The 26,331-nt window shown below is 42.0% G+C and overlaps 1 protein-coding gene and 1 non-coding gene across 2 annotated transcripts in view; both read left to right on the top strand.

The window, feature by feature from the left end:
- The window catches only part of SRD5A2 (steroid 5 alpha-reductase 2), a 62,677-nt gene extending 43,217 nt beyond the window's left edge, over positions 1 to 19,460 (top strand). Inside the window, exons 2-5 of the mRNA XM_024119073.2 lie at positions 8,779 to 8,942; positions 13,090 to 13,191; positions 15,573 to 15,723; positions 18,479 to 19,460. Coding sequence (XP_023974841.1) covers positions 8,779 to 8,942; positions 13,090 to 13,191; positions 15,573 to 15,723; positions 18,479 to 18,545 — 484 coding nt within the window. The 3' untranslated portion in view covers positions 18,546 to 19,460. The remainder of the gene's footprint in view (positions 1 to 8,778; positions 8,943 to 13,089; positions 13,192 to 15,572; positions 15,724 to 18,478) is intronic.
- A 4,928-nt stretch (positions 19,461 to 24,388) lies between these two features.
- LOC112063694 (small nucleolar RNA U3) lies at positions 24,389 to 24,603 on the top strand. Its single transcript, XR_002891133.1, has one exon. It is a non-coding gene; the product is annotated as a small nucleolar RNA U3 (small nucleolar RNA).
- Positions 24,604 to 26,331: the final 1,728 nt, after the last annotated feature.

Raw genomic sequence — 26,331 nt, 5'->3', positions numbered from 1 at the left:
ATATGAGAATTGCTACTCCAGCTTTCTTTTGATTTCCATTTGCATGGAATATCTTTTTCCATCCCCTCACTTTCAGTTTGTATGTGTCCCTAGGTCTGAAGTGGGTCTCTTGTAGACAGCATATATACGGGTCTTGTTTTTGTATCCATTCAGCCAGTCTATGTCTTTTGGTTGGAGCCTTTAATCTATTTACATTTAAGATATTTATCGATATGTATGTTCCTATTACCATTTTCTTAATTGTTTTGGGTTTGTTATTGTAGGTCTTTTCCTTTTCTTGTGTTTCCTGCCTAGAGAAGTTCCTTTAGCATTTGTTGTAAAGCTGGTTTGGTGGTGCTGAATTCTCTTAGCTTTTGCTTGGAGAAGATTTTAATTTCTCCGTCAAATCTGAGTGAGATCCTTGCTGGGTAGAGTAATCTTGGTTGTAGGTTTTTCTCCTTCATCACTTTAAATATGTCCTGCCACTCACTTCTGGCTTGCAGAATTTCTGCTGAAAGATCAGCTGTTATCCTTATGGGGATTCCCTTGTTAGTTATTTGTTATTTTTCCCTTGCTGCTTTTAATATTTATTGTTTGTGTTTAATTTTTGGTAGTTTGATTAATATGTGTCTTGGCATGTTTCTCCTTGGATTTATCCTGTATGGGACTATCAGTGCTTCCTGGACTTGATTAACTATTTCCTTTCCCATATTAGGGAAGTTTTCAATTGTAATCTCTTCAAATATTTTCTTATTTCCTTTCTTTTTCTCTTCTTCTGGCACCCCTATAATTCGAATGTTGGTGTGTTTAATGTTGTCCCAGAGGTCTCTGAGACTGTCCTCATTTCTTTTCATTCTTTTTTCTTTATTCTGCTCTGCAGTAGTTATTTCCACTCTTTTATCTTCCAGGTCACTTATCTGCTCTTCTGCCTCAGTGATTCTTCTATTAATTCCTTCTAGAGAATTTTTAATTTCATTTATTCTGTTGTTCATCACTGTTTGTTTGCTCTTTAGTTCTTCTAGTTCCTTGTTATTCGGTCCTGTATTTTCTGCATTCTATTTCCAAGATTTTGGATCACGTTTACTATCATTATTCTGAATTCTTTTTCAGGTAGACTGCCTATTTCCTCTTCATTTGTTAGGTCTGGTGGTTTTTACCTTGCTCCTTCATGTGCTGTGTGGTTCTCTGTCTTCTCATTTGCTTAACTTACTGTGTTTGAGGTCTCCTTTTCGCAGGCTGCAAGTTCATAGTTCCTGTTGTTTTTGGTGTCTGTCCCCAGTGGCTAAGGTTGGTTCAGTGGGTTGTGTAGGCTTCCTGGTGGAGGGGAGTAGTGCCTGTGTTCTGGTGGATGAGGCTGGATCTTGTCTTTCTGTTGTTCAGGTCCACGTCTGGTCGTGTGTTTTGGGGTGTCTGTGGTCTTATTATGATTTTAGGCAGCCTCTCTACTAACGGATGGGGTTGTGTTCCTGTCTTGCTAGTTGTTTGGCATGGGGTGTCCAGCACTGTACCTTGCTGGTCGTTGAGTGGAGCTGGGTCTTGGCATTGAGATGGAGATCTCTGGGAGATATTCACCGTTTGATATTACATGGAGCTGGGAGGTGTCTTGTGGATCAGTGTCCTGAAATTGGCTCTCATACCTCAGAGGCACAGCCCTGACACCTGGCTGGAGCAACAAGAGCCTGTCATCCTCATGGCTCAGAATAAAATGGAGAAAAGAAAGAAATAAGATAAAATAAAATAAAATAAAATAATGTAAAATAAAATAAATTTATTAAAATAAAAAATAATTATTAAAAAAAGTTTAAAAAGAAAGAAAGAAGAGAGCAACCAAACCAAAAAACAAATCCACCAATGATAACAAGTGCTAAAAAGTATACAAACAAAACAAAACAAAACAAAACAAACACAAAAAACGGACAAACAGAACCCTAGTACATATTGTAAACGCAAAGCTATTCATACAAAATCACACACAGAAGCATACACATACACACTCCCAAAAAGAGAAAAAGGGAAAAATATATGTATATCGTTGCTCCCAAAGTCCATCTCCTCAATTTGGGATGATTCATTGTCAATTCAGGTATTCTACAGATGCAGGGTACATCAAGTTGATTGTGGAGATTTAGTCCACTGCTCCTGAGGCTGCTGGGAGAAATTTCCCTTTCTCTTCTTTCTTCGCACAGCTCCTGGGATTCAGCTTTGGATTTTGCCTCGCCTCTCTGTGTAAGTCGCTTGAGGGCGTCTGTTCTTCACTCAGACAGGATGGGGTTAAAGGAGCAGCTGATTAGGGGGCTCTGGCTCACTGAGGCAGAGGGGAGGGAGGGGTACAGAGTGCGGGGCAAGGCTGCAGTGTCAGAGGCCAGCGGGATGTTGCACCAGCCTGAGGCACATTGTGTGTTCTCCCCGGGGGGTTGTTCCTGGATCACAGGACCCTGGCAGTGGCGGGCTGCACAGGCTCCCGCGAGGGGAGGTGTGGATAGTGACCTGTGCTTGCTCACAGGCTTCTTGGTGGCTGGAGCAGCAGCCTTAGCATCTCATGCCTGTCTCTGGTGTCGGTGCTGATAGCCGCGGCTCCGCGCCCGTTTCTGGAGCTCCTTTAAGCAGCGCACTTAATCCCCTCTCCTCTCGCCCAGGAAGCAAAGAGGGAGGAAAAGGTCTCTTGCCTCTTTGGCAGCTCCAGACTTCTCCCGGACTCCCTCCCGGCTAGCCGTGGTGCGCTAGCCCCTTCAGGCTGTGTTCACGCAGCCAACCCCCTTCCTCTCCCTGGGATCAGACCTCCGAAGCCCGAGCCTCAGCTCCCAGCCCCCATCCTCCCCGGCGGGTGAGCAGACAAGCCTCTCAGGCTGGTGAGTGCTGGTCGGCAGCAATCCTCTGTGGGAATCTCTCCACTTTGCCCTCCACACCCCTGTTGCTGCGCTCTCCTCTGTGGCTCTGAAGCTTCCCCCCACCTCCGCCACCCGCAGTCTCCACCCACGAAGGGGCTTCCTAGTGTGTGGAAACCTTTCCTCCTTCACAGCTCCCTCCCACTGGTGCAGGTTCTGTTCCTATTCTTTTGTCTCTGTTTTTTCTTTTTTCTTTTGCCCTACCCAGGTACATGGGGGAGTTTCTTGCCTTTTGGGAGGCGTGAGGTCTTCTGCCAGCGTTCAGTAGGTGTTCTGTAGGAGTTGTTCCACATGTAGATGTATTTTTGATGTATTTGTGGGGAGGAAGGTGATCTCCACTTCTTACTCTTCTGCCATCTTGAAGCTCCCCCCTTCCTTGGCTTTTGAAGGGTCATTTTCCCAGATAAAAAATTGTTTGACAGTTTGTTTTTTGTTTTTGTCAGCATACTGAATATGTCATTCCACTGCCTGCTTGCCTCCATAGTTTCTGATGAGAAATGAGCTAGAATTCTATTGCATGTGGTGAGTTGCTTCTCTCTTGCTGTTTTCAAGACTCTCTCTTTGTCTTTCATCAGTTTGATCATGATGTACCTACACTTGGATATCTGTGAGTCTATCTACATGGAGTTCACTGAGCTTCTTGGATGTGTTGATTAATGTTTGTCATCAAGTTCTGAAGTTTTGGGACATTATTTCTGCACATATTCTTTCTGTCCCTTTGTCATTATCTCTGTGTCCTATAGACTTCTGAACTTCTGTTTATTTTTCTCCATTCTTTTTTCTCTCTATTCCTCAGACTAGATTAATTCAATTAACCTATCTTCAGTTTCACTGATTGTTTCTTCTGCCTGCTCAAGTCTACTGCTAAGTCCCTCTAGTGAAATTTTCATTTCAACTCCAGATTTTTATTTGGTTCCTTTTTATAATTTTGGTGTCTATTGATATTCTCTATTTGATAGTCTCTCATTCTTATAAATTCATTTAGTTCTTTAGACGTGGTTTCCTTAGCCCTTTGAACATATTTAAAATAGTCAATTTAAAGTTTTTGCCCAGTAAGTCCAATGTCTGGGTTTCTCAGAGACAGTGTTAATTGGTTGTATTTTTCCCTATGTATGGGTCATAGTTTCTTGTTTCTTTGCATGTTCCATACTTTATTGTTGAAAACTAAGCATTTCAAATAATACTGTGTAGCAACTCTGGAAATCACATTCTCTCTGCCTCCCCAGGTTTGTTGTTGCTGTGTGCCTAGTAGCTTTTCTGAACTCATTCTATGAAGCCTTCTTGGTTGGTGTGGCCACTGAAGTCACTACTTGGTTTTCTTAATGACCAGTTAATGATCAGAGATTTCCTTAAACACCTGGGACCAATAAATCTCCCAGTCTTTGCCAAGGGCCTCTGTGTGCATCTGAGAGAAGTCCTTCAACAACCACTCATGTAGATTACAACTCTGCTTTGGCCTCACTTGCTTCTTTCACAGACCTCAAGGTCAATCAGAGGTGAGGGCTTAGGCCATTTTCAGGTCTTCTTTTGGGGATGTTCATGGCCCTATGCATGTGCATGACTGTCTAGATTCTCAGAAATATGTATGAGATTTTCAAAGCCCCTATGGGCATCTCATTCCTCAGTCTTTCCTTTTAAGCTTTTTGATTAGTCTAATATTTGCCCCACCTGTTATCCATTACCTCAGGCCACTGTGCTGCTAAAACATTCAAAAACATCCCCCCATCCCCAGAAAGTTTTAGCACTAGGTAGGTTTGAGTGAGGTGGACTAAAGACCAGCCTTTTGAGTGGAGTCTTTCAGGGAACTACCAGACAGGTAAAATAATGACTTCTCTTTGGAAATGGGGCTTTGAAAGAGCTCAAGCCCTGTTTTGCTCCCTCCAATCCTGGGAATGGAAGCTGTTACTTTTCAACGCTGTGCAGAACTGGAAAGTGGGAGACGGGATTAAGGTTAGTTGAAAATGCCACAAAGCTTGTTGTCCTTCCTGAGATTTAGCCTTTTTCTTGCCTAAATGCTCCCTGGGTTGCTGCAAGCCTTGGTTGGTTCCCAGAGGTCTGACATTTTTTTGTCAGTTTTTTTGTTTTTCTTTTATGGAGGAGTGCTCTTGGAGGTTCTCCTTCTGTAGTTTCACTCTTTTAATTAATTTTTAAATTTAAGAGTACAGTTGACCCTTGAACAATATGGGTGTTAGGGGAACTGACCCTCCAAGCAATTGAAAAATCCATGTGAACCTCATAGTCAGTCCTCCATATCTGTGGTTCCTTAGTAAACGCCATTCCTCCTTATCTGAGGTTCTGCATCCCTGCATTCAACCAACCCTGTATAGTGTAGTACTGTAGTATTTACTATTGAAAAAAATTCGTGGATAAGTTGACCTGGGCAGTTCAAACCCCCATTGTTCAAGGGTCAATGGTATTTCTAACATTTGTGAGATTTGGGAGTGGGTGTTTCACAAGATAGTTTTAAAGTTCACATAAAAATAAACAGCGGGGCTTCCCTGGTGGCGCAGTGGTTGGGAGTCCGCCTGCTGATGCAGGGGACACGGGTTCGTCCCCCGGTCCGGGAAGATCCCACATGCCGCGGAGCGGCTGGGCCCGTGAGCCATGGCCGCTGAGCCTGTGCGTCCAGAGCCTGTGCTCCGCAATGGGAGAGGCCACAGCAGTGAGAGCCCCGCGTACCACACACACAAAAAAAAAAACACAAAAAAAACAGTGAAGAGTAACTTAAAAATCCTTAAAAAAAGTGATGATATAAGAACAGCCCCACCTAGTATTAAGACATATTTTAAAAGTACAATTATTAAAATAACATAGTACTGGCAATAAATAGATCAATGCAACAGAAACAAGAGTCTAGAAGAGAAACCAATATGTATGATAATGTAGTGTATAATATCAATGGCAATGCGTGTCAGTGAGGAAGATATATTTAGTAAATTTACTAACATTAGGAAAAAAATTATGTTGGATTCTTATCTAATTTCTTGCAACAAAATAAATTCCACATGTATCAAAGGTTTAAACATAAAATGAAAAATCATTAAAATAATGGGAAAATAATCTTTCCTATTTTAACATCTTTATTGGAGTATAATTGCTTTACAATGGTGTGTTAGCTTCTGCTTTATATCAAAGTGAATCAGCTATGCATATACATGTATCCCCATATCTCCTCCCTCTTGCGTCTGCCTCCCAGCCTCCCTATCCCACCCCTCTAGGTGGTCACAAAGCACCGAGCTGATCTCCCTGTGCTATGCAGGCACTTCCCAGTAGCTATTGGTTTTACATTTGGTAGTGTATATATGTCCATGCCACTCTCTCACTTTGTCCCAGCTTACCCTTCCCCCTCCCCATGTCCTCAAGTCCATTCTCTAGTAGGTCTGCGTCTTTATTCTCGTCCTGCCCCTAGGTTCTTCATGACTTTTTTTTTTTTTTTTAGATTCCATATATATGTGTTAACATACGGTATTTGTTTTTCTCTTTCTGACTTACTTCACTCTGTATGACAGACTCTGTGTCCATCCACCTCACTACAAATAACTCAATTTCGTTTCTTTTTATAGCTGAGTAATATTCCGTTGTATATATGTGCCACATCTTCTTTATCTACTCATCTGTCGATGGACACTTAGGTTGCTTCCATGTCCTGGCTATTGTAAATAGTGCTACAATGAACATTGTGGTACATGACTCTCTGAATTATGATTTTCTTAGGGTATATGCCTAGTAGTGGGATTGCTCGGTCGTATGGTAGTTCTGTTTGGGGTTTTTTTTTGTTTTTTGGGGTTTTTTTTTTGCGGTACGCAGGCCTCTCACTGCTGTGGCCTCTCCCATTGCGGAGCACAGGCTCTGGACGGGCTCCAGCACAGGCTCAGGCCCAGCGGCCATGGCTCATGGGCCCAGCCGTTCCGCGGCATGTGGGATCCTCCTGGACTGGGGCCCGAACCTGTGTCCCCTGCATCAGCAGGCAGACCCTCAACCGCTGCGCCACCAAGGAAGCCCTGTTTTTAGTTTTTTAAGGAACCTCCATACTGTTCTCCATAGTGGCTGTATCAATTTACATTCCCACCAGCAGTGCAAGAGGGTTCCCTTTTCTCCACACCCTCTCCAGCATTTATTGTTTCTAGAGTTTTTGATGATGGCCAATCTGACCGGTGTGTGATGATATCTCATTGTCGTTTTGATTTGCATTTCTCTAATGATTAATGATGTTGAGCATTCTTTCATGTGTTTGTTGGCGATCTGTATATCTTCTTTGGAGAAATGTCTATTTATGTCTTCTGCCCATTTTTGGATAATCGGTTGTTTGTTTTTTTGATATTGAGCTGCATGAGCTGCTTATAAATTTTGCTGGTTAAACCTTTATCGGTTGCTTCATTTGCAACTATTTTCTCCCATTCTGAGGGTTGTCTTTTGGTCTTGTTTATGGTATCCTTTGCTGTGCAAAGGCTTTTAAGTTTCATTAGGTCCCATTTGTTTATTTTTGTTTTTATTTCCATTTCTCTAGGAGGTGGGTCAAAAAGGATCTTGCTGTGATTTATGTCATAGAGTGTTCTGCCTATGTTTTCCTCTAAGAATTTGATAGTGTCTGGCCTTACATTTAGGTCTTTAATCCATTTTGAGTTTATTTTTGTGTATGGTGTTAGAGAGTCTTCTAATTTCATTCTTTTACATGTAGCTGTCCGGTTTTCCCAGCACCGCTTATTGAAGAGGCTGTCTTTTCTCCATTGTATATTCTTGCCTCCTTTATCAAAAATAAGGTGACCATATGTGTGTGGGTTGGGTAAATTATCTCTGAGTAAGTAAAACACTATGGAAGGAACTCAAATATTCATCAAAGTAAAATAGATAAGCACATGTGGTATATTCATACATGACAATAATATACAACAATGAAAATAAATGAACTATAGCCATTCACAACAACATGCTTGAGTCTTAGAAACATAATGATGAGTTTCCTTTCATATGGAATTAAATATGAGCAACATAAACTATATTTTTAGGGATGCATACAAATGAGGTAAAATTGTAAAGAAGCAAAAGGAAATGATTATTACAGGAATCAGGATGGTGGTTACCTCTGGGGTAATGGTGGTACTGTGAACAGGAAGGACCCATAGGAGGCTACTGGGTGATGGCAATATTCCGTTTCTTGACTTGGGTTAGTGACTTTATGGGTGTTTATTTGATAGTAATTCATTAAACTATTCACATAGGTTTATGAACTTTCCTGTATGATGGTTATATTGCACCATAAAAGAAGAAAAATCAAAAACAGGACATAGTTTGCTGTCTAGTATTTAGCATTATATCTTGGGAAAATTTTAATTTTGACATTATTTATATTTTTAACGTCTTCCTAGATTCCTCTAGATTCCTAGTTCCTAGCATTTAAAGGAATCTCTCACTTTTCTCAAGGGGTTCTGCAGCCCACTTTCTAGGGAATGCTACAATATCAGTAATTAAATCATATTAGAGAGACATATGGAAAGCCACATATGTCTGCACGACTCCTATCACAATTCCATTCCACTGCTACGTGGGATAAGCCTGGCTTTATCTTTCTTCCAGTATAATCTGGATTTCACTTCTAGATCCATGTAAAGCTGATCTCCAGTCCTGTGTTTATAGGACTGAATTTATTAACTTAATTTATAAGGATGAAATTTACCTTTCAAGGCTGTTGTGGCTTGAAATGCATGGTGGCTACTATGCATTTTAATGAAACAAGACAAATAATAGCCTAAATGATTGCTCTAGAACCAGATAATAATGTTCTTCCATTGCATACATTTAAGTTTAAATGGGTTTGATAAAATGGGTTTGATGTGATTGCCTGTTGCTTCATCTCATTGATTGATTTTTTTTTTTTTAACAATGGATCCTGACCTTTCTCCCCCATCTACTCTAGGACGTTTGTTTACTCACTGCTCACTAGAGGGAGGCCGTTTCCAGTTTTATTCCTTTTCAGAGGCTTTGTCTTCTGCATGGGAAATGGACTCCTCCAAGGCTACTATCTGGTTTACTGTGCTGAATACCCTGCTGAGTGGTACACAGACATACGATTTAGCTTGGGTAAGTGAATCTGACTGCTTCTCACCCATACCCCAGTTAACACCCCTTCCCACAGGCTAAATCACCATTACCTCTCCCTATCCTATTGCAATAACCTTCCAAGGATTCCATTCCTCCCATCCCCACCCCACGACCACCTCCACCCTGGTCTTTTCTCTGTATAGCAGCCTGAGAGATCTTTGGAAAATCATCGTGTCATTACCCATCTCAAAACCCTCCAATGCATTTCTGTTACTCTCAGGATAAAATACAAATTTCTTACCACTGCCTATGAAACCCAAATGTTCTTGGTCCTGCCCCATTTCCTGACTTCATTTCCTATCTCCGTCCATCTCATTGTGCTGTAGCCTCAGTGGCTTTCCTGCTGGACCTGGAATACTCAAGTTTGTCCTGCTCCAGAGCTGTTGTCCAGACTACACCCTCTGTGTAGACTGCTCACTCCCTGTATACTCGGGGAGCTTGCTCCCTCCCTTTCTTTAGGTCTCTATTAATTCACACCTCCTCAGAGAGACATTTCCTGACCACCTATCCGAAATAGTAGAAAACACTGATCATTGAATTTTTTTCATTATCTGCAAGAAGAACTAAAGTTCTTTACTAAAGTAAAGGTTGAACTGTTTGTACATTATTTTGGCTCAAAGGAAAAAGGCAGAGATTATCCTTAATCCCTCTCTTTACATCACATATCACGTTCTCTCCATCAGCTTAGTATAGCTGCCTCTAGTTCTAAAACATGTGCCGACTGAGCTCAGCTCTCCATGACCGCACTAACTTCATCCTGGTCTGAGCCAGGATGACCTCTTGCCTGGGCTGCCACGGTGACCTTTAAGCTAAACTTCCTACTTCCAGTCCTGACCTTCAGTAGCTCCTTCTCCACACAGCAGTCAGAGGGAACATTTGAACACACGAGTGGCCAGAGGATTAGTTGTATGAATGCTGGTACATGCACCCAATGGAGTATTCTGGAGCCACAGAAACAACCAAACAAAGCAAAACAAAAGCAAGGAATGTCTCTGTGCTCATTTGGAGACATCTCTAGAACATGTGGTTAAATAAAAATAAAGTGTGCACAGTGTGTATAGTATGCCGCTTTTTGTGTAAAAAATTGGAGGAGGAACTATTGGATTGATAAAAAAGAAACCTTTTTAAAAAGGGTATCTGTAGGGTTTGGGGGAAAGAGAATGGGATGTGGGCAGAAATTTTCTTTTAATATAGTTTTGTCCTTTGAATCATGAAATGTCATAACTTAATTAAAAATCCAAATGAAAGTCGCTCAACACTGAGAACAGATAAATAAATGTACCTAACTGTATAGTTATTAAACTGATCCCATAACCACACAAGAAAATGATTTATGCCAGTTTACAGGAAATACAAAGAATACAATAAGTTAGATGCCACCATGAGGAAGTAAGCCAGTCTTATCTAGAAAGGGGGGCTTTCCGAGGGACCACTGTCTGGTCTTTTTAAGAAGTCAGTGTCCTAAAAAAAAAAAGACAGGGGTCTGGGCTAGATGAAAATGGCCTTAAAGGATGTAATGACCAGATGTCAGGTGTGGTCCTATATTGGACTTTGGTTTACACGAACCAGCTAGAAGTGGTATTCTGGGGACATTTGAAGAAATTGGAATATACCTAGATGTTACATAAGATGAAGATCTGGAAGGACATGCACCAAAGTGTTTAATGGTGGTAGTTCCTGGGTGGTAGGAACAAAGTGTCTTGGTTTTCTTATTTCTGCTAATTAGCATTTCATCTTCCACTTCTTTTGTAATGATAATAAACTGACATCAGATCCTATTCTCCCATGCTTAAAACCTGCCATTGGCTTCCTGTTGCAGTTAAAAATCCACACTCCTCACCATATCCTGTAGAGCTTGATGGGATTTTGAAAGTTACCATCCTCTTCTCATCTCCTCATTACCACCCCCCCGCACCCCCCCACCATCTGTCTTAAAGCATTAACTGTAACACCTTCCTTCTGTTTCTTAGACATGCTAAACCTATACTAGCCTCAGGACCTTTGCATCTGTTAGTCCCTCTACCAGAATGCTCTTCCTCAGATCTTTGTATTCTCATTATTCAAATCATAGGACAGATGCCAGATCTTCAGAAAAGCTTTCCCTATTGACCTCATCTAAAGTAGAGACACTTCCTCCCCACCCCAGTTCACTCTTTATCTCCTTATCCTACTTTGATTTTCTGCTTTGTAGTAATATTATGTGATTTAAAATTTTTCATTATTTTAATTCATTTCTGTGTTTCTCCACTGAAATGTAAGCTCTATGAGAACAGACACCTTGACTGTTTTTCTCACTACTATATCCTTGGTGTTTAGGACAGTGCTTGGTACATAGTAAGACCTCAACACATGTTATCTGAATAAATGAATGAAAGAATCAACACGTGAATGAATCTCATACCATCCTTGTAAGATAGGTACTGTTAGAATCTACATTTTACAGATAAGAAAACTGAGGCTGAGAGAGGTTAAGTGACTTGTCCAAGGACACACAGACATCGAATTTAAGGTGCCTGCTTTTCCACTGCTGTGCATGCTATCTCCCCTCCCTCTCCCACCCCTTTGTCCTCCCTCCACCGGTGTCCCTTCCCACGTTTCCTTTCTTCCAAGCTAATAATCTTTTGACAAGACAACATTAACAATCATTGTTTCATATCATAGCAAATGAGGTGAGAGTAGATGTGACTGTTTTTAATTCAACTGTTCTTGCTTTTTGCCTGATGTATTTTGTTTTTTTAAATTTATTTTATTATATTTTTATTTTTGGCTGCGTTGGGTCTTCGTTGCTGTGTGTGTGCTTTCTCTAGTTGCGGCAAACGGGGGCTACTTTTTGTTGCGGTGCACGGGCTTCTCATTGTGGTGGCTTCTCTTGTTGCAGAGCACGGGCTCTAGGTGCACAGGCTTCAGTAGTTGCAGCATGTGGGCTCAGTAGTTGCGGCGCATGGGCTCTGGGGCACACAGGCTTCAGTAGTTGTGGTGAGTGGGCTCAGTAGTTGTGGCTCGCGGGCTTAGTTGCTCCGCAACATGTTGGATCTTCCCGGACCAGGGATTGAACCCATGTCCCCTGCACTAGCAGGCAGATTCTTAACCACTGTGCCACCAGGGAAGTCCCCTGCCTGATGTATTTTGATCAGCACAAATACACTTGGCTGAGAGCTGGGGTTGGGCGTCTGTGTGGAACAGTGAGTGATTCTGGGCCCATTGGGACGTCATACATAGCATCCCTGACCCCAGCTCTCCTCATCTCAGACCAGGGCCCTTTCTGTACCTGTGAGTGGGGAAGGGGAGTGTGTGTGTGAACTGGCCGTGGTGGAAACCAGTTTGCTAGGTGCCAAGCTCTCCAGTTAACTTCCATGAGCGTGGTATATCAGTCAGTAGTGCTGTCAGCAATAAGTCACAGAAACCCAACTCTTAGTGACTTAAATAATTAAGAATTTATATTTCTTACATAGCAAGATTGTCCGAAGGTAGGTGGCTTCTGCATTCCTTCAGCTGCTTACTGGTGTCATTAAGATCCCAGGCACTTTCTGCTCCACTGTTGTGAGCATATTTACTTCTAGTCATCACAGTCACTTCATGATTGCAAGACATTTCCTGTAGCTCAAGGCATCGCGTCTGGCAATGAAGGAAGAGGGAGGCCATAGAGGCACTGGTCCCATTTGGCCCCCTTTATCAGAAAAGCAAAAGATTTCCAAGGAAACCTCCAAAAGACTTCCCTTTACATCCTCTTGGCAGAACTAGATTACAAGACCGTCTCTCATGGTTTGATTATCTGTGAATGGGCTGAAAGCTTGCTATTTATTCATTCATTTATTTGTTTATGTACTTATTTAAGTATTGCATGATGATAGGGCCTCCCTCTCTCCTTTCCCACTTGCCTCTATCACGTGACACTGTGCGTTTTTAGCCCTTTGGTTTATGAAACAGCACAGCCCCTTCATTCAAGTTTAGGACCAGGGTTAGTTGCCCCCCCCGCTTTTTGCCTTAGTTTCATTCTTAAAATTCGAAGTTAAGTGCCCTTCCCTTCATTTTTAGAAAAACAACAACAACAACAAAAACTTTAGATTGTGAGAAAAACACCAAAAACAGGATACATTTTAAACTTCTCCCTCTCTTCTTTGCCAAGGTGTCTTCTTATTTATTTTGGGAATGGGAATCAACATTCATAGTGACTATATATTGCGCCAGCTCAGGAAGCCTGGAGAAATCATCTATAGGATTCCACAAGGTAATGTCTCCCCTGCCCTCCAGATTCCCACTCCTTCTTGAGAGCCTGTCTCAGGAATTACACTATGAGTAACAAAGGGACAGGGGGCAGAGAGGGCACCGATGACACAATATATCCCATTATGTCCCTGACTTCTCCTCCACATCCCACCCTACTCCACAGCACATTTGCAGTCCTCATCTGAACCTGGAAGTTCAAGAGAAGAGCCCCCAGGAAGGTTCATGATCACAATACCCTGAAGGTGGGGGGAAGGAGGGATTTGGGGTAGGGTGAAAGTAGGCTGCCTCTTAGTTGCAGTAGGTAAGATTATTATGTGCTGTACTGGGGTTCTCCAGAGAAATAGAACCAATAGAATATAGATATAGATATTGATAAATAAAGAGATTTATTATGAGGAATTGGCTCACATGACTATGGAGGCTGAGAAATCCCATGATCTTCCGTCTACAAGGTGGAGCCCGCAGAGAGTAGGCAGTGTAATTTCCAGTCTGAGTCCCAAGGCCTGAGAACTGGGAGAGCTTCCGTGTAAGTTCCAGTCTGAATGCAGGAGAAGACCAATGTCCCAGCTCGAAAACGGAGAGTGAATTCTCCCTTACCCTGCTTTTTGTTCTATTCAGGCCTCCAGTGGATTGGATGCCCATCAACCCTGGGGAGGACAATCTGCTTTACTCAGTCTGTTGATTCAAATGTTAACCTTATCCAGAAACACCCTCACGGGCACACCCAGAAATAATGGTCAACCAAATATCTGGGCACCCCATGGCCAGTCAACTTGACACAAAAAATTAACAATCGTATGTACAGAGTGTCGATCCTTCCTAGGTTAGCAAATGAAGCCTAATCATGCATGACCAACCAATTTGTCCTCTTCAATAAGTCTCGCTAGACTTACCTAGTGAGTAGTCAGGGGGTATTATTTGTTTATTTCCTGCCACTCGTATGTTCTAAAAGGTGTAGAGAACCATATTTACTTAATCAAAAATTAAGATGGGAAGTCTAACAAGTACAAGTGCATTTTCAGAGATAAAGGTGCAGAATATTTGAAGTCCTAACTGTTCCCAAGTAACCAAGGTGTGAGGTTGACAAGCATAAGCAGGTGGGAGTGAATTTGTCCAAGTCATCCTTCAACACTTTTAGGTGGGTATTTGTGTAGGTCAGTGGCTCTCACCCTTTTTCATGTAAATACAACTCTTTATTTACATTTAAAAATTACTGAATTATGACATGATGTTGGCACAGACTAATATCCACTGATTAAAAAAATAATGACAAAGATTCTTTGAATTCGGTAACACTTAAATGAATTTGAATGTTGCTAACATCCTTTCAGTATCTACATCAAACAAAAATAATACTGTAGGTTGAGATACACCATTTGCTTTATTCACAGACTATTTATAGACCCTTTGCGGTAGGCCAGTGTTTCCTCCTGGGGAATTACAGGTCAGGAACTGCTGATGCAATATCATCCTTAAGGAAGATAACTTTAAGGGGCTTTGATTTTTTAAGTCTTCATTCAGTAACCAGACAAATAGAGAAGAGCAGAGAAAGCTCTTAAAAGTTAAATTGCCAAGGTTAGTCTCCAACTATTAAGTTATGTTAGATAATGACTTAAAAACAAAATGTTCTTTGTATAAGTATGGAAAGAAAAAATTGTATGGGGTGAAACTTTCCCAGTTTAGTGTGGGGCAGAAATATTGAGTGTAGATAATATTTCCTAACATTATAAATGTGTTGATTTCTAGGTACAGTCTTGAGGTCAGAAACAGAGGTTGGATAGAAAAGGAAATCTTTAAAATCAATAGAAACAGACTTTACCAGGCTCCAGTAGGGCAAAACCCCTGCAGCTCCCACTCTGTACTTTAAACTCGAACAGAGTGTACTGCTTTGCAGAAGTGGGAGGGCAAATGCCAAAGGAGAATCTAATTCTCACATCAGTTCAGGTTTTTATCGTTTTCACGTGGTGTGGTCTTTTAACTTGTGTGCGGTGGACGTGCTGTGTGGGTGTCCAGGGAAGGAGTGAGAAGGTGAGTGGTAGCTGGAAATGTTACTTAATAGAACAAAACCATCCCCAACCTCCTGCACCTCATCCTTGTCCTGTCCAGAGCCAGTAGTCCAGCAGTTGTTGGAGATTTGGATAGAGCCCATCCAGCAGTTGGGGCCACTCCTCACGATTCCAGGATGTTCTGAGGGCTACAGGATGCTGATGCTGTTTTCTCTTCTCCCCAGGAGGATTCCACCAAACTCCCATTACTCTGAAGGCAATCTCCAGCTCCACATTCATCCTAGGTTCCCTTATGTATTTTGGAACAAAGCACAGGGGTTTTAATGCGGCAGTGATCTAGCACTGATGATTGACTTGTTGATTCTTCTGCACGCAGGTGGCTTGTTCACGTACGTTTCTGGAGCCAATTTCCTTGGCGAGATCATTGAATGGATCGGCTATGCCCTGGCCACTTGGTCCCTCCCAGCACTTGCATTTGCATTTTTCTCACTTTGTTTCCTTGGGCTGCGAGCTTTTCACCACCATAGGTAAACTTTTCAATCAAGGTGGCAGCGTCCACATAGCTTTCTTCTCCAAATAGGCTTTTATTAACATACGGAGTCAGATATAGACACCGAAGAGATTTTTTTTTTTTTTACAAGGTAAGGTTGATACAATTATCCAGACGGATAAATTCTGACTTTTTGGATTTTCACTGAAGTTGGAATTTAGCTGGATGACAGTAACATTTTTTTCTCTTCGTGTGAGCAAAAACAAACTCAGGTAGACAGGAGCACCAAAGTGACTTGGGAAGCCACATGCCTCCTTGTTGAAGGAGACTTTCCCGAGAGAAGTGCTCAGTGTCCACATGAGTTAGTTGGCCCAGGCTCTGTGCCCTCCTCTCAGGCTTATCTGGCAATGGCTGCTGTTTGGCAGTGGGCTACAGGTAAGAGGAGGTACAAGGCGTAGATTCCGTTTCCGTGCTTCGATTCACTTCCGCCACATCTCTCCAAGTGTGTTCCATAGGTGGGAGCCCAGGTTGCACTTTCCAAAGCTTCGCAGTTAATTCTGAGGTACAGCCAGTATGGATAACCACTGGGGAATAGTACTAGCCCCGTACCTCGTGTGCCTACTATTTTTAATTCTAGGTTTGGTGCTAACTGTTCAGGTAATCACAGAGCCCTGGAGACTCTAGGATTATTTTCTTGGAATCTGCGTAATACCAGGGCTTATTTTAGTACTCTCCTCCTTCCTCTACCTCCACCCTCCATAAATCATTACCAAGGTCATTGCTGGGTTCCTGGGAAGATAGGGTCCACCATTATGTCCTTGGGTGGTGCAGTTTCAGGACTGTACCATCTGTTGGGGAATGCTGGGAATTGCAGGTGTTTAGACCCATTCCCCTGTAGGTGTAGCCTAAAGCTTTACTAACTCCTACCTCCCTCCCAATCCCTGAACCTGGGATGGGGTGGGGACAAAAGAGTTAAGGAAAAGTACCACCGGAAGGGAAAGGGTTACATACTAAGTTGCTATCAGGCTGTAAAGGCAAATGTCAGATCCCTTCGCTGAAATGGGGCTGGAGGAAAGAGAAAGTCTGTGGTTACTGGTGACAGAGGGGATGGATGCCCAAAGAGAGAACGGGCTTGGAACCAGGACCCTGAAGAAACCCCTTATACTCCTGCATAGGTGTTTTAGTCCTGCTAATGATTAATTTCAAAGTTTTGAAGGTTTAAATAAGAATGTGTTCTTTTCCTTGGAGTGGAATTTATGCAGAGACCTGTGAGAAATGAATGAAACAGCAACTCTCCTCATGACCTATTCTTGCCCCGTCCTTCGCTTGGTGGGGAAGGGCGCCGGAGGGTCCCCAGCCTGGAAGCGGGTCAGTGTAATAGTTCTCCCCCATTCAGGTAGGCCTGTTGCCCACCAGAGTCAGAGGGGCGGGGGAGAGGACAGGGCATCAGCCAGCAGTTGGAGGGGCCCTGAGAAGGGTGGCCTGTGCTGGGCTTGGTCAGGGGAGGGATAGCAATCCCACTGGAGGGTTCTAGCTAGTACAACAGCAGAATCCAAACTGAGGCCCTGTCCTATGATGTCAGCCTGCTTCAGAGGGGAGGGCGGAGGGCATCTTTTCACAGGGCTTACTGGGGTTTGTGAGAGGCAGCTCAGCAGACCTCAAATCACAGCACGGAAAACCAGCCACCTCCTGTGACATATTAATACTCTTTGTCCCCCAGTTCAAACTATGGTACTTGAACAGAGTGTATCATCTTAATTATAACTTGAGAGCTGCCAGCTTCAACTAGGTAAGAGAACAGCCTGGTCACTTAAAGGGAAAGCCTTTTTACAAGATGTATTAGTCTCCCTGGGCTGCCGAAACAGATGACCTCAAACCGAGTGGCTTAAAGAACAGAAATTTATTTGCTCACAGTTCTGAAGGCAGAAGTCTGAAATCAAGGTGTGGGCAGGACCACGCTCTCTCTGAAGGCTTGAGGGGAGAATCCCTCCTTGTCTCTTCCTAGCTTCCGGCAGCGGCCGGCAGTCTCTGGTGTTCCTGGCTTACAGCTGCATCACTCTAGCCCCTGCCTCTGTCTTCACGTGGCCTTCTCCCATGTGTGTGTGTCTCTGTGTCTCTTCTTCCCCTTGTCATGAGGACACCAGTCATATTGGATTAAGGGCCCACCCTGCTCCAGTATGACCTCATCTTAATAAGTTACATTTGCAGTGACCCTATTTCCAAAATAAGGTCACATTCTCAAAAACTGGGGGTTAGAACTTCAGCATATATTTGGGGGGAACACAATTCAACCCATAATACAAGGTAACATTTTCTTGGCGTTCCCAGGCCTCATGAAGGGATAGTTTTCCTGGGAACATGACCAGTTCTCTAGGGTTAACGTTGCCCATGCTCTTTGGGGTCTCTGGTTCCCTGTATTTCTCAGTTGAATCCACTGAGTACTTCTTTCTGGCTATGATGTATTTTTTATTGGGTAAAATATACATAACATAAAATTTACCATTTTAACAATGTTAAGTGTATAATCCAGTGGCATCGGGTACACTCATCATATTGTGCAGCCACCACTGCTGTCTTCTGGCTATTACTTTTTATTTCTCAACATGAGAAGCTTCAACATCTCCAAGAGATAGGGTGCAGGAGGGAGGAAGAAGATAGATAGATGGCCATCTGGAAGAGTCAGACCCTGAACAACTGCAGGCTGATTTGTAACAGGGATTCCAAACAGATCAAACCTCAGTCGTTGACCACTGCTTGGTTGTATTTATAATTATTCCTCTCTTGTCTTTTAGATTCTACCTCAAGATGTTTGAGGACTACCCCAAGTCTCGGAAAGCCCTCATTCCAGTCATCTTTTAAAGAAACCAAATAAAAAGGGAACAAAGCTCCCACCATCCTGTTGAAAACCATCAAGCTGCTGAACCTGTAACTTTTTAAAGTCCCATTGTGTATATGTAATAGTAGGCCTCTGGTGTTCTGGCAGCTGGCCTGAGGATTCTGCATGGGCCCCCTTAGTGTTTCCTCCCATCCTCCCTGTCCTGATCTCCTACTGAAGCTTCAACAAGGCCCCTTTTTTTTTTTTACACAAAGACATCTACTTAGCTATTCATCCTAGCAGGTGCAAAGTTCGCTATGTATTTTTTTCTTTGAAAGACCCAAGTACAGGTAGCTTTATACCTGCTCTGTATCAGTGTAAGACAGCTTGGTAGTTGAGAAAGTTTTGAGTTGAGGGCAGTGCTTATAGAATTTATTAAAGGTGCACATTTGACACGTATACAAATCCGCAGCGATTTAAATTCTGAAGCTGCACGGACCCAGAGCAATTTTTCTTCCAAATGAAAACCCACTCATGTGGGTTTTCCTTAGTTAACTGTGAAAAATGTGAAATGATTACGTAGACTTTTAATAGGGGAGCTCTGTCTTCATATTGCTGAAAATGCAACAACGCATTGACCCCATTTCAAATTTGTGCATTGTCTTAGTGCCTCTGTCTTCCTGAAGAGTCCACAATCCCTGTTAGAGATATCATAGGCTAATCCAGAAAACTGGTGTGGGTTTTATTGAAGGTCAGATTTTAATGACCACAAAGAAGAAGAGATGACTCTGGTTGACTACAAAGAGCAAAAAAGTGTTTTACAATAGACCGCAAATTCTTATAGTCTTAGAAAGTGGTGGGAATATCCAAATAATGAGTGTCAGATAAGGAAATCACCGAATAAGAGCACATGTTGTTTGCCTGGACAAGACATGTACAATGATGGTAAAGCCTCTCAGAAGCACCCAACAACTCTTCCCTTCTGGAGTTTCTGCATCACAGTCCTCAGGATCTGATCAAGAAGGTGTTCCCTAGGGGTGCCTTGAACATCAGTTCTCAAAAGTCCTGGGAGCAGAGGCTGAAAATTGCAACCGGAGGGATGCCTCTAGGCAGAAAACCTGCTTTGTTTGGCTCTGACAGTGTTTCTCACATAGTCTGGTTTTCTTTTCTTGTTTACATTCAAAGTTTCCAAAATTTAAAAATTAGGAGGTTTCTGCATTCTCTAGTGTCCTTTAAAAAGTTGGAGGATCTAGGGCTTCCCTGGTGGCGCAGTGGTTGAGAATCTGCCTGCCGATGCAGGGGACGCGGGTTCGTGCCCCAGTCCGGGAAGATCCCACATGCCGCGGAGCGGCTGGGCCCGTGAGCCATGGCCACTGAACCTGTGCGTCCGGAGCCTGTGCTCCGCAACAGGAGAGGCCACAACAGTGAGAGGCCCGCGTACCGCAAAAAAAAAAAAAAAAGTTGGAGGATCTTGACCCATGGAGCCAGCTAGGAGCTGGGACTGATCAGCTGGTAGACATCAGAATTTGCAATCTCGGTGGAGGGGTCACCCTTGCATGGGTGCTGAGACTTTGGGCTCTTTAAGGAAGGGGCTGAACATTCATAATTAGAATGTACGACGATATTTGTCTATGAAGGTCTAGGTTTGTAGTCAGCGTTGGCAATATTTAGCAAACCCCTTTGAGAATGAGCACCGGTTTTATCAGATGTAGCGCTAAGTGCAGAAATTCACTAGGATAAAACACACGGGACACTCACAAGCTCTGAAGATGGTGTAGATTACTGAAAAATATAAGTTGTAATCATATATATACATGTTTTGCTGTTTAAATGCCTCTCAAATCATGGATATTAAGTAATTTTTTTGAATTAAAAGATCCCCAGACTCATGAAGATTTTCATAAAGTGTTGAGCTGTGTTTGTTCCCCCTTTATTCTTTTTTTTTTTCCTCCAAGTGTTGCTTCCTTTTTTTCTCTTCTCTCTTCATTTTGCCAACTTGAAATTCAGGGCTCTGAGCTGAAAATAAAAGAGAAATATGGCTTATAGAGCTTGTCACACAGCTAAGAACTCCAAGCAGGTGCAATAAAGGCGCAGGAGCATGTGCTAAGGCTGGGTGCCCCTCCTAGTGTTCAGGGATCCACGGGTGAGTGGGAGAAACACACTCAGTGAAATAAATCTTAAAGTGTAGCTTGGCCTCTGTGAAATAAAAGACTCCCTGTTCTCTCCGTGACATTGAAAACTGCCTTTATTAAATCCTTTATCTTATTACCATGTAAAACATCCAGGCCAGTCCCTGAAATGTAATAAGTGCTCAACAAATGAGAGCTACTATTTGCCCAGTGTGTGCAATCTCAGGACGAAACTGCTATTCAGCAATTGCATTTTTTTGCCACTAGACGGTGCTCTCTAGAATTTTATTTATGCCAACCCTGATTTACTTAGGAAACGCATATCTGGAAATTTAAGAAATTCTACTGTCATTTCAAGTTAACATGATCGTGGACCTTCTTAATTTAAAAATAGGGTAGAATAACTTTTATGTAATTTTAAATATTTTCTTGATAACTGAGGTATTCTCTGCTGTAGGGCTACTCAACTCGATTTCTCTGTTTAGGTCTAGAATATGTATGCAGAAGGAATACAGTAAAGGTCTGAAGCCTTGTTCATCCCTAAACGCATTTCCCCTTTCTCCTAAAACTGGAGTGCAACAAAAATATGGTTAATTTAGGCTTCTGTGGAGTGGTTTTTGAAATTAGGGGCTAAAATATGACAGTAGATTTTCCTGGTGGGAATGTTTTCCTACTGGCCTGTAGGAGGTGCTGTAATGTTTTGTTTTCAGAGTTAAAGAGCCAAAGCACATTTAAGATATCAGCTAAGATTGGGATTGACATATACACACTACTACATATAAAATAGATAACTAATAAGGATCTACTGTATAGCACAGGGGACTCTACTCAATACTCTGTAATGGCCTATATGGGAAAAGAATCTAAAAAAGAGTGGATATATGTACATGTATAACTGACTCACTTTGCTGTATGCCTGAAACTAACACAACATTTTAAATCAACTGTACTCCAATAAAAATTTTTTTAAATAAAGTAATAAAATTATAAAAAATAAAATAAAAGATATAAACAAGCAAAAAAATGTAAAATAAAACAATCTAAACAAAACAAAATAGTTAAAAAAAAAAGACATCAGCTAGGTCCACCCCTTTGCATCACAGATGCAGACAGTAAGACCCAGTGTTAAATGCCTTCCAAGGTGTTGCATAGCTGGTCTTAACTTGTCCCTTTAAGAATCAGAAGTCTTTTTTTCTTTGTAAAGCACAGCAGACTTTTTTACAAGAGAGACCCAGCAGAGCCTACCCAGATAGGTGTGAATTTAAGGCCTGAACATGCTCATTCACTCAGCAATCATTTCTGAGTATTGATGATATGAAAAATGGTAAGGGGTGGGAGGATATTGTTAAATTAGACGTGACTCTTGCCATTTTAGGGGCTGCCATTTGGATTTCTGAAGAACTCATGCAGGAGAAAAATAGCCAGAGCTTAAGTGCTGTGTCACAATTCAGATACACACTGATTGTCCTGGGCATTGGGTGGAAACTGTTTTGTTCACTCTGTGGGGGAGGATGTGGCTGATGCCCTTATCTTGAACCTATTTGATAAAATGAAGGTGTAGTAGAGATGACATTTGTGTTCAGCATGGAAAAGATGTTAAGTCACAACTTCCCCTCATCCCAAACACTTATCTTCATACAGAGCAACATTGGTTCTGTCATGTTCAGAAGGAGAAAATACTGCTAATGAGAATTTTGCAATTAAATAGTGACTTAGGTGGTTTAAACTCTTTCAAAAGCCAATAAATTAACCTATGATTTTACTGTCCTGTAGTTTTGCAATAGCCATCTTGACTTTTTGTGGTAACCTCATGGCAATCTCACCAAGAGAAAGCTCTTGGCATGTGAAAGAATGGACTCGTGAAGAGTTGTTTCCGTCTTGCCTGCCTTTTTGATTCTCTAATAGGCTGTGGGCTGAGGTCTGGGCATGGCAAATAAGCAGGGTAACAATAAATGTAAGGCAAAACCTTCTAGAGAAGGCTGCTGATTGTTTTATAGCATCTATACTATCTCATGATAAAAGAAAGAGGCATGGTGCCACCTGGTAATGTGGGTGCTTGATTTAATAGCCATTGAATGGATTTAATTTCTAAATAAGTGATTTGCTTTTGCTCTCTGTAAGTCCACTGAGCCTTGATCTTAAAATGTTCTGTGTTACTTGTGTCTTATTTCTTCCCACTAACCGTAGCTTGGGATTTGGATGAGTGAAATATGTTTTGGGGGAAGGTTAAAGTATGTACTAAGCTGTGTTAGTTCCTTTTGTTCTAACTTTTGTGGGTGCAGGACTTGTCTTTGCTCACTGTAGTCAGAGTCTAAGTGAAGGATATCCGGTATCCTCTCCCACATGGCAGACTGGCTGGGAGGAGGAGGGGAACAGAGAGAGAAAGTGGAGGAAGGTGGGGACTTATGTGTGTGGAATGGGCTGCGGTGGTGGAAGGTCTGCAGTGAAGTGAGGCAAAGGGCCTTGGGAGAGGGTGGCCTCTCGTGACAGAGTGGCTTCTTCTCTTTCCCCTTGTGTCCAGGTCTGCATAAGCCAGATCCTTTCCTTATCCTCGCAGGGAAAAAAAATCCCTCTGGGAGAGAAAATAAGCTCTTCTTGGAGCTCCTTTTTTATAAGGGAAGAAGCTCAGTTTCTTTAAACACAAGCCATATGGCTGTGCCTCACGATAAATAATTTAATTGTATTTCTGTCCGCTCACCTCATAAAGATGGTTTCAAGTCTGTGCAGAAGTGACACTTGTGAAAAAGAGGTGAAGGAATTGTTCTGAGAAGCGTATGGCAGCATCCAAGTTCCGTGAGGCCAATGGGGAGGGAGAGCAGCCGGAGGAGTCAGCATCCATCAGGGTTTTCCCTTGTCATGGTCTTTGTTTTCCGTTACTCCAGAGGCCTCAGAGAAGAGGATCCTTTTGGGGTGCATTTTTCAGCACTGACTAGAAAGCAAATACCATAAAAATCCATTAAATTTTGTTAATTCATTAATGCATTAATTCATTTTCAATAACGTAAGATTCTTACACTATACAGAGAGAGGTATAAATATAAATGTAAACTGTGTTAAGTTAAAGATATATATTGTACAAACTCTAGGGCAACAATTTAAAAAAGAGATATAAATAATAAACAGTGGAAAAGAAAAACAATCACGAAAAACTACTCAATCCCAAAACAGTGCAGTAAAAGCAGAAGAAATTTAAAAACAAACAAACAAACAAAACCCAGAAGGGGAGAATAGAAAATAGTGAGATGGTATTTGTGAGGAGTCTGGGAAGGGTTCACAGGGGCAGTCACATAAACTGGGCCCTCATTATGTCCATTATGAAACTAGAGATGAATTTTAAATATGGACAAAACTCTCTATATTTTATTGAAAATTTGAGATAGAAAAATTTAAGGGATGAAAATGAGCCCTGTAGCCTTCTATACAGTAGTCATTTGGACTCTGGGGGCTCTATCTAATCCTTATCTGGTCTTCTCAGTGCAACTCAAGTCTACTCTTCCCTGACATATGAGGCATTACTCTTCCTAAATTTATAGGTGTTAGGAATGCTCTAACCCTCTCCATCCCCCACTTGGCAACTAGCAGAATTATTAGCAGAGCCTCATGTAGCTGAAACACCACCACACTTTATCAACAGTTCTAATGCACTCTCCTCCACCCTAAAAGCCATAGAAATATGTTAGGTAAAAGCAGATTTGTTCTGCCCTGTACTAGTTTGATAGATTCATCATTTTCCTTTAGCCTAAAAGAACTGTAAGAAAAAGACTGTACTTTCAGGGATCATTTCTATAGTCCGTTACTAGAGAAGTTTCTCTGAACGTGTAGAGCACCCGAACCCACGAGGAGGAGATGGAGCGTTCTCTCCTGAGCGTGAAGTTGGCTTTTGGTGTTGTGTTTGCAACTGCCTTTAGCCGTTGATGATCGTTCTTCTCTTCGTTTCGAAGAGTAAGAGGGAGGTGAATGCAGTCTGAGTGGTTTCGGTTTAAAAAAAAAAAAGAACTGTAAGAAAAACCCAGATGCCTGGTGATCGCTGAAGACACGCCATATCAAATTTTTCATTCATTAAGCTAATTTATATTGAGATAATTGGATATCCACATGCAGGAGAATGGATTTGAGTCCCTATCTTACACAATGAACAAAAATTAACTCACAGTGAGTCATAAAGCTAAATGTAAGAGCTTAAATTATAAAGCCCAATGAAGCAAACATAGGAATGTATCTTTATGATGGTGAATTAGGCAATGATTTCTTAGACATGATGCCAAAAGCACAAGCAATAAAAGAGAAGATTGGCAAGTTGAACTTTATCAAAATTAAAACCTTTTGTACCTCAAAGGGCACCACAAAGGAAGTAAAAAGGCAACCCACAGACTGGGATAAAATATTTGCCAATCATACCTGATAATGGACTTATATCCAGAATATATAAAGAACTATTTCAACTCAATAATAAAAAGACAGGTAACCCAATTAAAAATGGACAAAGGATTTGAATAAACATTTCTTTAAAAAAGATATACAAATGTCCAATAAGGACATAAAAAGATGCTCAACATTATTAGTCATTAGGGAAATGCAGATCAAAACTCAACTAGATGCCATTTCGCACACACTAGAACGGCTATAATCAAAAAGACAGAAAATAATGAGGGTTGATGAGGATGTGAAGAAATCAGAACCCTTATACATTGCTGGTAGGGATACAAAACGGTGCAGCATCTTTGGAAAACAGTTTGGCAGTTCCTGAAATGTTCCTGAAAATGTTAAACTTAGGTTACCCTATAACCCAGCAATTCTAGGTATTTACCTTCTTCTAGTTGGGTTAAAGCACCAAGTGACCTGAAATGACACTCGGTTAAATATCTCTTGGCAGGGGTTACTTTGGTTGACCCTTTGTCACAGGGTCGGCCTGCAGCAGAGCCAAGAAATGGAAACAGAGGAGGAGCCGACAGAGGGGAGAGACTGGGCAGTGCTTGGAGTGCCCTCTGGTGGGGATTGTTTAGACGTGCAGCAGGGGCTGTGGGCAACTGGGTGTTGGGATGAGAATTATGGGCACCCCATGGACTGGGGGAGAGAGGCCAGAAATGAAACAAGGGGTAAACCTCAAGGGAGAGAGATTTGATTAACTATAAGGAAGACAAAGAACCTGGCTGTGAATTCCCCATCACTGGAGCGTTCAAGAAGAGGCTGGACTATGGAGAACAGTATGGAGGTTCCTTAGAAAACTAAAAACAGAACTACCATACGACCCAGCAATCCCACTACTGGGCATATACCCTGAGAAAACCATAATTCAAAAAGAGTCATGTACCAAAATGTTCATTGTAGCTCTGTTTACAATAGCCAGGACATGGAAGCAACCTAAGTGTCCATCGACAGATGAATGGATAAAGAAGATGTGGCACATATATACAATGGAATATTACTCAGCCATAAAAGGAAACGAAATTGAGTTATTTGTAGTGAGGTGGATGGACCTAGAGACTGTCATACAGAGTGAAGTAAGTCAGAAAGAGAAAAATAAATACCGTATGCTAACACATATACATGGAATAAAAAAAAATGGTTCTGAAGAAACTAGGGGCAGGACAGGAATAAAGATGCTGGCGTAGAGAATGGACTTGAGGGCACAGGGAGGGGGAAGGGTAAGTTGGGACGAAGTGAGAGAGTAGCATGGACATATACACACTACCAAATGTAA

This window comes from Physeter macrocephalus, chromosome 12 (genome assembly GCF_002837175.3).
Source record: "Physeter macrocephalus isolate SW-GA chromosome 12, ASM283717v5, whole genome shotgun sequence".
Taxonomy (NCBI): Eukaryota; Metazoa; Chordata; class Mammalia; order Artiodactyla; family Physeteridae; genus Physeter; species Physeter macrocephalus.
The sequence above is the reverse complement of the archived record's forward strand: the minus strand, read 5'-3'. Positions and strand labels throughout refer to the sequence as shown.